General features: G+C 42.9%; 1 protein-coding gene and 1 non-coding gene across 4 annotated transcripts in view; both read left to right on the top strand.

The window, feature by feature from the left end:
• Nucleotides 1-15,227, top strand: part of LOC106081690 (adenosylhomocysteinase-like 1) — a 32,498-nt gene extending 17,271 nt beyond the window's left edge. Inside the window, exons 2-3 of one of the 3 annotated variants that reach the window (XR_009397748.1) lie at nt 10,632-11,889; nt 12,963-15,227. Coding sequence is in view for 1 of the 3 variants with exons in the window: in XM_013243841.2 (XP_013099295.1) it covers nt 10,632-11,675 (1,044 nt within the window). In the remaining 2 variants the exon portion in view is untranslated. Of the gene's footprint in view, nt 1-10,631 lie in introns of all 3 variants that reach the window. The other 2 variants (XR_009397749.1, XM_013243841.2) reach the window with 2 other exon arrangements.
• On the top strand, nt 8,620-8,726 carry LOC131994521 (U6 spliceosomal RNA). The gene has a single exon (XR_009396811.1). It is a non-coding gene; the product is annotated as a U6 spliceosomal RNA (small nuclear RNA).
• Nucleotides 15,228-15,919: the final 692 nt, after the last annotated feature.

Below are 15,919 nucleotides of genomic sequence, written 5' to 3'. Positions count from 1 at the left end.
ATGTTTAAATTTTGTCTTACTGCGCTATAACAAAATGTTGAATAACAAGAGCCAACGTTTCATCCGGAGGGCATTTTTCTACCATTACCCTGCTCACTAATAGTGAGTAGGTGGAAGCATGTAAGCTTTTGGTGGCATCGTAAGCTGATGAGGCTCATGGCAAAGGCTGAAATCGCGATCCTTGCAGTCCTTGCTGAGACTCTTCAAGGGGTTTTTGTAGTGTTGCTTTTCTATTTGAATTAGAAGCAAGAAATAAAAACACATTGGTCTAAGCTTCTTCAAAAGGTAATGTTTTAAGTTCTTTCGTCACAACAAATGATCATTCGGAATGTACTTTGGGCCTGTCTTTTTATTTGCTATATACACATAGTAATCTCGAAAAATTTTGAATATTCGTTTTTTTAAATCACAGTGCACCAAATAAGCTGCGAGTGGCTGCATAGGTTTACTATATTTCATCTGTTTTCGGCCATACTTTGCACTATTGTTGAGTCTAATGCCCAAAACGGCAGTAATTGATTCAGGAATTTAGGGTCTAGGTTGTTATACCGAATATCTTATTTAGGCTGTTATACCGAGTTCTTTATGCTATAAAATTAAGTGCTCAACAAATTCACCTAGGAATAAAGCGTAACAGTTTTTAATATTTGCTCAAATGCTAAGTTTGTTATGTCAACTTCAAATAAATACATATTTGATACGATATCATATGATACATTCGTATGATGACGCAAAACGTTCAGATGATGATGATGTTACCTTTTTTTTTAGAAAAAACTATATAATAAAACTGTCTGTGCTCATGAGGTGCAGTCGATATTCTATTGAGATGGGGGTTGTTTACTGATGAAGGCTGTCTATGTATATGCTTAAATGACATCTAATGGAATTCAATAATGCATTTATTATAAGCGACCTATAAATTACCCATTGGAAATCTTAAACTCATGTACATATGTATGCATACTTGGCAAGCTGTGTGCCGCACACATACTCTCACGTGGTTGGGTCGAGTAGTCAAGTCAATTTGTATATTGCTTTGAGCATGGCAAAGCGGCTGTCACACGATATGTGCGTTACGTATGTACTGTCACTTTCTGTATTTAGGTTTTCATAATGTACGTCATAAACGGATACTCTCTAATCGGCATGTATTCTCATATGTGTTGTATTTTTTTTTTATAGAGCTCTATATTCGAAGGAACAAGAACTCGCTTTAATCGAAAGAGATGCAGGCTATAACCAACACTGTCAAATTTTAACGGCCTTATTCTCAAAAAATGTTATTATAGGCTTAAAATCTCTTTTAACTGTTACTCACATTTTGCTTAGTAAAATAAACTGATTTTAAAATTTCGTATTCACAAACACAAAATAAGAGTCAAATAACTATTGAGCGATTTTCCAATTTTTTGATGTTTTATCTGGCAATTCCGATTATTTGACAATGACAAATTGGTAATCAAAGTAGACAAGAAACTACTTTTGTTCAAACTATTGGGAGCTGGTTTATAGGTTTTTGTATAGGCTACTGATTTTTACCCGTCTTATGTCGCTATGGACATATATCTAAGTCAGTCATCGGCTTTACGTGCGTTCCAAATCATGAACAGTCAATCCATGCAAGGAATTCCTAAATCGTATTACTCTTTATGGCCTAAGAGGGTTGTACAATATGTCGCCCCCGCCCGTTAACTTGGACTGCCTCGGAAGGCTTCACATTCACCAAGTTTATTGAGAGCAGCCCTCTAGCTTTTACAGTCAAGATGTGTACCTTTCATTTTCCCTTATTCCACTATGGTCCAACACCAAATTGATGCGGATTTTGTCATAACCACTAAAAAAGTTAATCCTCGGCGTTCTTGCGTTGACACTGCACCATCTCCGGTTATAACCCGGCACGGGATAGCTGTGAGCACCACACAAGCTTGAACATTGACGTCCGCTCTGTGTGGTATTAACTGCTGTCACGAGAAGTTTAGCTGCGAGCTATCGGGCGTGTCCACAGGTTGCGAATAGTGGAATGCTCCATAGGGCGTAGCTGCAGCGGCAGTCACGGACAATAAGCGGTATCGAGCGAAGAGTCTCAATGAGAGTTCGGGTGGCACCGGCACTTGCACAAATACTGAGTATCATAGGCACTCATAGGCTCGATATGACAAGGCGAGTTATTGGCGTCTTTAAATACCCAATGGCTCTAAAGTACCCGTGGTGCTTTATTAGCTTAAAAAAGGCGTTTAGATTATAGATACGTTTGTTTTCTATGGAGTTTGATAGTTGTTCACGTGAAAAGCCGAATAGAGTACCAACACTGCTCTTTAAATCCCGTTTTAATGGCTCGGTCATCTGTTTTCACTTTATTAACTCAGATGTCAAGAGCCTTAAATCTGAATTTAATGAGCAGTGTAAACGGGGTTTATGGTTTTCGTACAAGATGTTTTATGTAGCTCGATCTAAACTACCCAGTGGGAAAAGGCGTCGTCTTTGAGGCCTGATATTCCTTTTGCTTCCGCGGCGGCTGGTCTCCGCATTCAATGTTTGTATCTTGAGATTGAGTGACAATGCCTAGTTAGTACTTGCCCTTCACGATAAATACATGATCTTATAAAGGACAGAATTACTGCTTAGGTTCGATTATTTTTAAGTGGCAGACTCATTTAGACTTTGCTGTTGTCGTCGTAGCCACATTTTTATGTGGAGGTGGTGACTCTAGTCAAGCTCCTATAAGTGAGCAAGCTCGTTTCGGTCCACAGGACCGATCGCCACGGGAAAAGGGTGGCCATTGGTTATTTAAAGGCGCCAATAACTCGCCTTGTCATATCAAGCCGGTGTCGATACCGTCGATTGCAGCTGCTCCGTATGGAGAATTCCACCATCCGCAACCTGTGGACGCGCCCGGTAGCTTGCAGCTAAGCTTCTCGTGACAGCAATGAACACCACAAAAATTGGACCGCAATGTTCCGTCCTGTGTTGTGCTCACAGCTATCCCGTGCCTGGCTCAACGTGTGAGATAGCAGTGCTATTTAATTTAATTTTATTAAATTAATTTTAATTTATTGATTCAATAGCTTAGCCAAACAAGACCTTATATAGTTCAAAAATTAGTTTAGGAGGGAACTCAGAAAGGAGTTCCCTTTTTTCTACCCTCGTCTAAACTGCAAGTTTCCAGCGGCCTGAGGAAGAGTTGTACAAGATCAAACGAGTCTTGTGACCACAAACTCCTATCGGACACAGACGCGAGGCAAAAATAACAGTGATTGACATTTTAATCGAGACCATTGTGCGGTTTCTGGGTATAAATCTCCACCATTCTAAAGCCGCTTCGGGGTCTCTAAATATGTAGTGGTAGCCGTCCTTGATTTTGTTATTATATCTTACATGCGGGGTAGCACTCTTCAGGGGGCAAGGTAACTCCGGTGCATCGCTGGGGGAATGCTTGAAATTCGTAAATCAAACTACTGGCTGGTTTCCCTTTATATAACACAAGTTACATAGGATGGTGCATTTAAATTTAAATGTGCTGGTGGAAGTCGCTCCTACGACGAAAAAGACCTCATTATGAGTAGTGATGCTAATGCAAAGCACCCGATATGGGAATGTTATAAAGGAAATCGGCCGAACCTGGTGTTGTTGTAGCAGTGAGTTGTACACTGAGGCGGCAGCCCATGCCAAAGAAGGAATACATCGTGTTAAAGCGGTACGTACAAGCAGCTGCCATGGGATGGCTCTCTGATCATCGTTACATTAGCTTCAACCTTGATATAAATACTGGAGTAGTGTTCCTTCCGCTAAAGTGGATTGGGATAAGTTACGGCACACATTCTACAGTTAATGGCACCTGATGATTGGGGTATTAGGGTTTATGGGGTCTGTTCGCCACATACATGTGTGGGTTATCCTGAGTTGTTGTTGTCGTAGCCACATTTTCATATGGAGGTGGCTATCCTCGTCAAGCTCCTGTAGGTGAGCAAGCTCGTTCCGATCCAAGAACCGATCGCAGCGGGAACAGGGAAGCCCGTGGTAATTTAAAGGTGCCAATAATCCGCCTTCTCATATCGAGCATCATAGGCACTCAGTATTTGTGGAAAAGCCGGTGCCGCCATGCCTCTCACTGAGACACTCCGCTCGATACCGCTGATGTTGTTGTTGTTGTAGCAGTTTATTGTGTTCTATCTTTCGTCTGCTTGATTCTGTTTAGTGTCAAGACCCAGGAACTCCGCGACTAAGATGGGGTGCGTCCACAGGGATCTGGGTCTGAGTCGAGTGGGTATGGCCGGGCAGTTAAACAGGTGATATCGTGCGGTCCCTGGTTACAATCGAGACATACATCTTGCACGTCGGCATCAATCCTAGCTCTGTGGGAATTGAGGCGGCTGCATCTGCCGGAACGTAACTGAGCCAGAACTACTCTGGTTTGCCGGGGGAGGTAGATTTCTTCGGGTGCAATGGGTGGCGGTCGTTCTCCAAGGACTACATTCACCCGGTAGCCAATTAACGCGTCTGCTACCGTGTCTGCATGAATGTTGTTCAGACCCGCTTGATATGCCGCTTGATCTAGAGGTTTTCTCTTGTAGCGCTGAACCTCACGCTCTAGATCGTGTAGATCTACCTTAAGGCTTCTGGGCGGTGGGTATCTATCCACAAGATGATGCTTTGGATGATTTCTGCGATAACAGCCCAAAAGGTATTGCTTAGACAGCATGTAGTTATGTCTTCGCACTGGTAGGATCTTTGTCTCCTGATGGAGGTGGTCCACATGAGAACTGAGGAGACAGCCCGTCGCAGCTCGGAGGGCGGCATTCTGACAGATCTGAATATTATTCCACTGCGTGTCACAAAGTTGACGTGACCACACTGGCGCTGCATAACTTACCACAGACCGGCCAATTGCTTTGTACGTGGTCAACAAGGTTTCTTTGTCTGCACCCCAAGTGCTGCCAGCGAGTGACTTGAGGACTTTGTTTCTACTTTTGACTTTATTGCAGATTGCTGTGGGATGTGGGGAGAAAGTGTTTGAGCTGTCAAATGTGACGCCAAGTATTTTGGGTCGGAATCATTTCTCCATCGACCATCGCAGTCAGCTCAGTATTCACCTCACGCGTATTTGTAGTGAACAGTGTGGCTAAAGATTTGGTGGCGGATATCTTCAGATTTCTTGCAGCGAAATATGAGGCAAGCTCGTTGAGGTAGACGTTCAACCTATCGCAGATGTCATCAATGGGTGGGGGGCCTGATGCCATGATCGTACAATCGTCCGCATATGATACGATCTCTATGCCGTCTGGAGGGGGTGGGATGGAGGATAGGTAGAGGTTAAACAGAGCCGGAGATATCACCCCACCTTGGGGAACTCCCTGTTTCACTCTACGGTGTTTCGACTTCTTATCCCTGAATTCCACAAATGACTTGCGGCCACACAGATAATTCGCGACCCAACGTTTCAGGCCTGGCTGGAGGGAGGTGTTGGCGATGTCCTCAAAAAATTTGGCATGGCTGACCGTATCGAATGCCTTCGATAGGTCCAGTGCCACGAGGACCGTCCTATCACATGGCCTGGGTTGATTGAAGCCACGGCAAATGTGTGTGGTGATGGCATGCAAAGCTGTTGTTGTGCTGTGCAGTCTCCGAAATCCACGTTGATTCTCGGCGAATGGAAATTCTCCTACGAGGCTCGGGAGGAGTAATGCCTCAAGCGTCTTTGCCACTGGTGAGAGAAGGGAGATCGGTCTGTACGACTCTCCCAAACTCGGGTCTTTTCCAGGCTTCAGTAGCGGGATCACTCTGCCCATTTTCCAGACATCGGGAACTTTAAGAGTGTTCAATGACAGGTTAAGGACAGTGGTAAGGTACTCAACTCCAGGTGAATCCAGATTCTTCAGCATCAATGTAGAGATTCCGTCGGGGCCCAACGCCTTGGAAGATTTGGCGCCACGGATGACATTCGTAACTTCGCCCACGGTAAATTGTGATGGCTGTTCATCGTCTCGGAGACCACGAATACGGCGAATGGCTCTCCTCCTTGCCCTGTCTCTCTCGGGATGCACAATAAATTGACGGTTGAACAACCTAGCGCATCTCTTCGGATCAGTCACGGTTATCTCGCCAAAAGTGACTGAGGTCCTGTCGTCCCGTCTACCGGGGTTCGAGAGAGACTTAACAGTGGCTCACAGTTTGCCTGCACCGGTGCCTAAGTTATATTGCTCCAAGTGTTCCAGCCACAAATTCCGCTTATGTTCGTTGACTACCCTGTTTATTTCCAGATTCAGCTCGCTGATTCTGGAGTTAGCGGGGTCCATAGCACGAATCCCATCACGCTCGTCTGCGAGTACCACTGCTTGCGCCTGGAAATTGGGTCGCACTTGTGGTATTCGACCGGCTGGTATAAAGCGAGCGGCTGCTGTGTTAATGATGTATCGGAATTTCCTCTCGGCCACAAGCACATCAGAGGGGGGTGGCAGTTCATTGAAGCGGCGATTGGTATACTCTCTGAAGCCAGTCCAATCGGCCTTCTTATAATTGATGAACGTCCGGCGCTCAGAGGTTATGAAGTCGGGTGGTCGGTCGATGGTGAGAATTATGGGGAGGTGGTCTGACCCCAAAGAGATGAAGGCTTGCCAGGATACGTCACTCAGGAGATCAGGGGATGCAATTGAGATGTCTGGCGAGCTGCTGCACCTCCTCGTAATCCTTACGGGGGCATCCTCATTCACCGTGCAAAACGTGGAGCTATCTATCTGCTCTGCCAAAGCTATGCCACGCTGGTCGTTACCTAGGGGAGAATGCCATGACGTGCGATGTGCATTAAAATCCCCCAGAACCAGACGACTATGGCCAGATAGCAACCCACTTATGTCGGGGTTGTAAGCCTGGCCATTAATCGGGACACAGCTACCAACCGGCAGTATATACACGATGTATATCTCTATCTCGGCAGTACCAGACCTGACTGCTACTCCCATACATTCCATGTATGGGTCACTAGCGTCAAGCGCAGGCGAGATAGGTCTATACTTCACGGAATGGTGTATAACGAAGGCCAATCCCCCACCTCCGTTCCTTGAGCGATCCTTACGTAGCACATTGTAACCGTGACAACTGTGCAAGCTGCAGGTGTTGGTCAGCTTTGTCTCCTGGATCGCTGCGACCGATATGCTCTTCCGACTCATAAAATCTACGATCTCATCAATCTTGCCACGCAGTCCGTTGCAGTTTAACTGCAAGAACGATACACTTCCCGGCACTGGCCTGGCAATAGTAGGGCTAGGGTGCTGTCGTTGCATAAATTGCCGTACGGGAGAGGTCGGGGGGGTCACATAGTCCGACGACAAGGACGCCGAAGGCGACGCTTGTGACCTACTGCTGGCTATGTTCGCACAGCACATAGGGACATAGCCTGCGCCTCTTCCATGACGAAAAAAGACGAACACGTACACTGAGGCGGCAGCCCTTGCCGATGAGGATTCCATCGGGTCAATCCGGTGCGTACAACCGGCTGCCATGGGATTGGATACCGCTGATTGTCCGCGACTGCAGTTGCAGCTACTCCGTATACGAAGCATTCCACTATCCGCAAGCGGGCGCTCCCGGTAGCTCACAGCTAAGCTTCTCGTGACAGTAATGAACACCACATAAATCGGACCTCAATGTACCATGCTGTGTGGTGCTCACTGCTTAATGATTGGCATTGGCCGGGACCTGAGTATTTGGCTTTTGATATATATTTTTGATAAATAAATCCAAACAACTGCACAAAACATGCAACTGTGGGTCATATAATATATAAAGGGGTTTTAAACAGGGACGCTACAAAAGTAGACCGATAGGGACAGCAAACGACGCCATATTTTTTGCCGCTCTTTTGACATTTCTCTTCAGTAAGGTTTGCCATTTCATGATGGAAGATACACGAGGCGAAATTATTAAAATTTGCTACCGAAATTCGGTTAAGAACGCTACGATGAGGTTCATTTCTGGCTGAATGGCTTCGTCAATAAGCAAAATATGTGTTATTGGTCAGACTGCAATTGACACTATTCCATGAGTCAACATTGCATTCCGAAAACATTACGGTTTAGGGCGGTTTATGGGACGGCGGCGTCATTGGACCGTACTTCTTCCGTGGCCACAATTGGATGATATGGACTTGGAGGACATGTGGTTCCAACAGGAAGGCGCCACAAGCCACTTAGCGAATGTCACATTTAATTTATTGGAAACCAAATTTGGAGAACGTGTTATTTCACGAAATGGTCCAGTCGATTGGCCACCTCGGTCATGCGATTTTATGCCATTAGACTATTTCCTGTGGGACTACGTCAAGTGTATGGTCTATGCCAACAAGCCAACGACGATTGATGAACTTCGTACGAATATCGAACATGAAATTGCAGCAGTATCGGCCGATTTATGCTTGAATACCGTCGAAATGTGGGTTCAGTGTCTGGACCTCTGCAAGCTTGGTGGTGGCCATGCAAAAGAAATAGAGTTCCATACATAATGGCATCGGCCTTTCATAGGAATAAAGAATTTCATTGATATCCAAAACCGTTTTTTTTTTTTTTTAACTTTTGTAGCGCTCTTATTGAAAAACCCTATAAGAAAGACAATAATGCAATAACTGTTCTTGCTCCGACAGAACATATACTAAAATTGGAACGACACAAAAAAGATTACCATGACCCCTGTGCAAAGATGACACGAAAAATAGTGGGGCGTTCCACATTTTTTTCTACTATCCAAAAAACAAGTAAAAGCGTGCTAAGTTCGGCCGGGCCGAATCTTATATACCCTCCACCATGGATCGCATTTGTCGAGTTCTTTTCCCGGCATCTCTTTTTAGGCAAAAAAAAAGGATATAAGAAAAGATTTGCTCTGCTATTAGAGCGATATCAAGATATGGTCCGGTTTGGACCACAATTAAATTATATGTTGGAGACCTGTGTAAAATGTCAGCCAATTCGAATAAGAATTGCGCCCTTTGGGGGCTCAAGAAGTAAAATAGAGAGATCGATTTATTTATATGGGAGCTGTATCGGGCTATAGACCGATTCAGACCATAATAAACACGTATGTTAATGGTCATGAGAGGATCCGTCGTACAAAATTTCAGGCAAATCGGATAATAATTGCGACCTCTAGAGGCTCAAGAAGTCAAGATCCCAGATCGGTTTATATGGCAGCTATACCAGGTTATGAACCGACTTGTACTTTATTTGACATAGTTGTTGAAAGTAACAATAAAAAACGTCTTGTGAAATTTCAGCCAAATCGGATAGAAATTGAGCCCTCTAGAAGCTCAAGAAGTCAAGTCCCCAGATCTTTCTTTATATATCAGCTATATCAGGTTATGAACCGATTTGAACCATATTTGGCACAGTTGTTGGGTATCATAACAAAATACTACGTGCCAAAATTCATTCAAATTGAATAAGAATTGCGCCCTCTAGAGGCTCAAGAAGTCAAGACCCAAGATCGGTTTATATGACAGCTATATAAGGATATGAACCGATTTGAACCATACTTGGCACAGTTGTGGGATATAATAACGAAACACGTCGTGCAAAATTTCATTCCAATCGGATAAGAATTGCGCACTCTAGAGGCCCAAGAAGTCAAGACCCCAGATCGGTTTATATGGCAGCTATATCAGGTTATAAACCGATTTGAACCATACTTGGCACAGTTGTTGGATATCATAACAAAACGCGTCGTTCAAAATTTCATCCCAATCGGATAAGAATTGCGCACTCTAGAGGCTCAAGAAGTCAAGACCCAAGACCGGTTTATATGGCAGCTATATCAGGTTATAAACCGATTTGAACCATACTTGGCACAGTTGTTGGATATCATAACAAAACGCGTCGTTCAAAATTTCATCCCAATCGGATAAGAATTGCGCACTCTAGAGGCTCAAGAAGTCAAGACCCAAGATCGGTTTATATGGCAGCTATATCAAAACATGGACTGATATGGCCCATTTTCAATACCAACCTCTCAGACGAATATTTCGAGTAGTTACAATCAGAATGACGAAATTAGTATACCCCCCATCTTATGGTGGAGGGTATAAAAATAAATAAAATTAAAATAGAAAATAAATAAAATTAAAAATATTATGAATTGATTTAATTTTTGTCAATAAATGTACGAAAGGTATATAGAATGTATCAAAAATTGCATGTATATATTGGGTTGCCCAAAAAGTAATTGCGGATTTTTTAAAAGAAAGTAAATGCATTTTTAATAAAACTTAGAATGAACTTTAATCAAATATACTTTTTTTACACGTTTTTTTTTCTAAAGCAAGCTAAAAGTAACAGCTGATAACTGACAGAAGAAAGAATGCAATTACAGAGTCACAAGCTGTGAAAAAATTTGTCAACGCCGACTATATGAAAAATCCGAAATTACTTTTTGGGCAACCCAATATAACCCCTACAGGCGCATATGATGCATCTATCCGACGCTTTTTCCCATATGTTTATAAAATTATTTTATAAAATATATTGATAATAAATAAATAAAATTAACAATGCAATGATTGAAACAAAATACAAATTTCAAAAGATGTTTATTACCTAAATTGTCTTTTCTAAAAATACTAATTAGCTTCATTGTTTTTCCTTCTACAGAATGAAGTTGCTGCTGCTTTGGCAGAGGCGAACATTCCCATATTTGCCTGGCGTGGCGAAACCGAAGAAGATTTTTGGTGGTGCATTGACCGTTGCGTCAATGCCGAAAATTGGCAGCCGAATATGATTCTGGATGATGGAGGCGATGCCACCCATTTAATGCTTAAGAAATATCCGACAATGTTTAAATTGGTAAAGGGTATTGTGGAGGAGAGTGTAACTGGTGTTCACCGTCTATACCAATTATCGAAGGCGGGTAAATTAACTGTGCCCGCAATGAATGTCAACGACTCCGTGACGAAAACAAAATTCGATAATTTGTACAGTTGCAAAGAGTCCATATTGGACAGTTTGAAGCGTTCAACTGATGTCATGTTTGGTGGCAAGCAAGTCGTCGTCTGTGGCTATGGAGATGTGGGCAAAGGTTGTGCCCAAGCCTTGAAGGGTCAAGGTTGTATTGTTTACATAACGGAAATCGATCCTATCTGTGCCCTTCAAGCCAGCATGGATGGTTTTCGTGTGGTCAAATTAAATGAGGTAATACGCAATGTAGACATTGTGGTCACGGCCACCGGCAATAAGAATGTGGTGGTGCGCGAGCACATGGATAAAATGAAGAACGGATGTATTGTGTGCAATATGGGCCATTCCAATACCGAAATCGATGTAAATAGCTTACGTACGCCCGATTTGACTTGGGAAAAGGTGCGCTCTCAAGTCGATCACATTATTTGGCCCGAAAGTAAATACATAATTCTACTAGCCGAAGGTCGTCTGGTCAATCTGTCATGTTCGAGCATACCTTCATTTGCTGTGTCAATTACATCTGCCACTCAAGCCTTAGCACTTATTGAACTATTCAACGCCCCACCCGGTCGATACAAGTCCGACGTCTATTTGTTGCCCAAGAAGATGGACGAATATGTAGCAAGTTTACACTTGCCCACCTTTGATGCCCACTTAACGGAGCTTTCTGACGAGCAGGCCAAATACATGGGCCTCAACAAGGCCGGCCCATTCAAACCCAATTACTATCGCTATTAATGACAACTACAACAATTGTCGTGTGGTGTGATATGCATGCGGAAAGACATGCAAACGGCACGTTACAAATGTAAAACAAAACAAATAAAAACAAAAGGAGAAAAATAGTTTATTACCACTATTGAAGAAAAAAAAAAACAAAAACACTATAAGACAATGAAGTTAAACAAGCAGCAAACCTACTGATGATGATGATGATGAAATCAACAACATTGTAAGAATGTAATTATAATTTTTAAACCTATCGCAAGCAGCACAATTGTTGCCGATAAACACAAGTACTTTATACATAGATAAAATGGGGGTTTGTGCTGATGAAGTACACTTCATTATTTTCTAGAATCCATTTGGAAAAGAATAGTCATCGAATTTTATAAGAAAAAAAAAGCCATAAGGTTCAGTGTGTACTTAACAAGGAAGTATCAGCAAAACAGTGTATTAATATTCGTTTCTCCTGACTCACTACTCACTACATTGGGGTCGAACACATTTCAGATATCACACCTTTTCGTTTCTCAGTAATGTTTAGTACTTACTATCCATTCACATGTTGGTATTTCTGCACTCGTTTACATTTGCCTCAAAATATTTAAAGGAAACCACCAGAGCAATGTTGTATATGGGGATTTTATTTTCGGTCAACTGATTTTCCCTTGTTCAGTGTACCCTGATTAGGCCTTAACAAGCGTTGACGAATATTTCAAGTGATACCCAGTATACCACCTCCAAATGATTTCAATTTTATGCAAAAATACAACGTGTTTTTAATTTCATAGCCTTTGCTTTGAGACTTAACAGAATTTGCAAGAGATGAAAACAGTTGGACAATACAGGAATATAATTTATTTATATTAAAAAAACGAAATAGGTACATTGGCAGGCACTATACACCACACACACACCACACTCATTAACCACTTGTGATGAAGTCCAACACGGTGCCTGTGTTTGGCTTTATATATTTTTTTTACAATAGTATTGAATATATTTTCCTTAGGTATAAGTATAAAAAAACAGCTTTTTCCAAGCTCTTATACTACTCGCTATTGGTTTCGTACTTAAATATGTATTTCATCTTCCACACCAACCTATCGGCCTGTTATTATGAGTCGCTTTACACAAAGCAAGAGTCTAAATTCACATTCAACTTTATAAAAGACAGTTTTAGGAGAGGATGCTAACAGAACATACATTTTAAATCATTTAATGTTACTTCTTATTAGCCAAATTAGTTGTATGCATGTTTCGTTTTTTTTTGCTTTACTGTACTGGATTTTTTGCTTGCAGTCTATACTACAGTTGGATCGATGACGTAAAATGAAGGAAAAGAGCCCATTGGGCCTGCTTGCCGCTGCTTTCAATTTTTTTTTTCGAAGAAAACCACTGAATTAAGCTTAAGCTTAAGCTGCTATCAAACGACAGGTAGTTTACACATGAACTTTCCACATGTACCGAATGAAGAACAGCAGTTAACAGCCGATGCATAAAAATATGCAAGCAACACATTCTGGGCGGTATTAATTTAACGAAAAGTAACAGCACCGGAGGCCATCGTAGCGCAGAGGTTATCATGTCCGCCAATGACGCTGACGTTCGAATTGTGGTGAGAACATCAGAAAAAATCTTCATCGGAGGTTATCCCCTGGTGGTTATAGTGGTCTCCCCAAAAAACTTTCGCACTGCAGTACGGTACGTTCGGACTCGGCAAAAACAAGAAGGTCCTTATGACTTAGCCAAACCCTGAATCGGAGAGAACTCATTGATATGTGAGATGTTTGCCCCTGTTCCTTTATAGAACGTTCATGGGTAAATTTGCAACTACAACAATGCACTCTGCAGAAGTTTAGGAACCGTATATGTCTTTGTCTGTTGTAGCCACATCTCCATGTGGAGGTAGCGATCCTCATCAAGCCTCTAAAGGTGGGCAAGCTCGTTCAGTCCATAGCTGCGGGAACACCTTGTCATATTGAGCAACACAGGCATTCAATATTTAAGCAAGACCCGTTGCCGCCCGGCCACCTGAAACACTCCGCTTGATACCACAGAATGTTCGTAACTCGAATTTCAGATACTCCGTACAGAGCATTCCACTATTCACAACTAGTGGAGGCGCTTCCAACCAAGCTTTGCAATGATAGCAATGAACACCACACAAAGTACCAGCCTCTGTTGTTGTAGCCGTTTCCGTATGTGGATGTAGCGAATGTCGTCAAGCTCCAAGGTGAATAAGCTGTTTCTGGTCCATGGTAACGATCAGCTCGGGTACGTCATGGTCATTGGTTAATTAAAGGCGCCAATAACTTTCCTCATCATATCGAGTATCATGGACACTCAGTATTTAGGCAAGAGCTGGTGCCCCTGACTTCTCACTGAGACTCTCCACTCAATATCGCTGATTATCTGCGATTGAAATTGCAGCTACTCCGTATACGAATCATCCAACTATCCGCAACCTGTGGACGACCACGGTGTGTGGTGGTCATATATTTACCTTGCCGGCGATAACTACGACGCGGATATTCTCCACCAACGCATTTTAGTACATAAATGTCTTTCGATCTTTCTCACAGACACTGCAAGCACTATCTGGTCTGTATCCTTTCTTTGGAACCATTTAACAAAACACGAGTAGTTTCAGTGTCTTGTATATAGTGTAATTCCATGGCTAACTGTTTCCATATCCAAACTTCGTTTAGTATTGAACGGTTTGGTCCTTTTCTATCCTAACTGAGGAACATCATCTATCTTTGGTCTTTTCCAGGATTTGGCCCAGTGCTAATATCTGCTCTACGTACGTACTGGATTGACCCGATGGATTCCCTAATCGGCAAGGGCTGCTGCCTCAGTGCACAACACACTGCTACAAAAACAACAACAACGTCGACAGCTGTGAAAAATTAGTTTCACATCTCATGTTGTTGTAGCCATATTTTCACATGGAGGTGGCGATCCTCGCCAAACTCCTTTAGGTGAGCAAGCTCGTTCCGGTCCAAAGGACCGATTGCTGCAGAAACAGGATGGCCACTGGTTATTTAAAGGCGCCATTAACTCGCCTTGTCATATCGAGCATCATAGACACTCAGTATTTGTGCAAGAGCCGGTGCCGCACACTATTTGTTTTTGTTTCTTTAATTTACTTTAATTGGCTATGACAGAACATTTGTCCCATTAGCCGAACGTAGAATATCGTTCCAAGGGCCTCGATTCTTAAATCTCTGACACCAAGTTTCGAGGTGTCTCACACCACTTAATCTTTCCAGCGGGCTTTTGGTCGTCCCGGTTTGCGTGTACCCCGCGATTGCGTTCAAAAGACTTCTTTGATTGAGCTTCTTCATCCATTTTGACAATATGATGTCTTTTAATGTCTGCAGGAAGATGTGGCCGTATCAAAGCCATCGGTTTAAGGTTGGAATAATTTCCGGACTAGGAGGTGGTGGTGATTTCAAACCGGCCTATCCCACTATGGACATACACCTAAGTCAAGGATCGCCATGTTGCGCGCACGAATTACTTTAAAGTCACCTCGAAAATCAGGAATTCCGTGCTGCTCATCCCGAATTGTTCTCCATTCCGCGCCCCTTTAGTCTGACATTGTGATCCCGTCCAAGTGCCGGTGTCTATTGACGCGAAAACCGGCCAATGACATTGGAAATGCTCCAACTTCTCACGACGTACACGCTTTTACTTGACGCACCTATTCTGCATATGTGAGCTCGAAGTCCTATGTGTATTGCTTTCTGTATAGCCTCATCTTTTCACGATCCGGATCGTCGCTCACGCTCTTAACCCGAGAGAGGCTTCGGGTTAACCAAGTTTATTGACGGCAATCCCCTGACGTTAACGGGCTCGTCTCGTCTGCTCTTTTATTCCCCCTCACTCAAACTATGGGGATCGTGCTTTCCTCGGAGAAGGTGTTAATTCCCAGATACTACCTTCTCTATATAGAGTTCCGACATTCTAGGTGTAGATTTGCTGTTTATGCTCCTTAATTCGTTTGCGGCGGTCTTCAACATAAGAGCAGTCTGTTTTTTTTTCACATTTATTGGTATTTTCTGAAAGGGGGTTACTAGCAGCTCAGCGCCTCAATCATGTCCTTATAATTTGTGAACTATTAAAACATGTGGGTTTCCGGTGTTGTTTAAAACCGGAAGCTCGATTTAGATACAAGACCCAGAGGTTGTTGGGCAAAAAGTCTTAGAATTCATCGTAGATTGCGATTGTGATAAACGCGTTGTCGACAAAAG

This window comes from Stomoxys calcitrans, chromosome 1 (genome assembly GCF_963082655.1).
Source record: "Stomoxys calcitrans chromosome 1, idStoCalc2.1, whole genome shotgun sequence".
Lineage (NCBI taxonomy): Eukaryota > Metazoa > Arthropoda > Insecta > Diptera > Muscidae > Stomoxys > Stomoxys calcitrans.
Note: the sequence above shows the minus strand (reverse complement) of the source record. Positions and strands in the feature narration are given on the sequence as shown.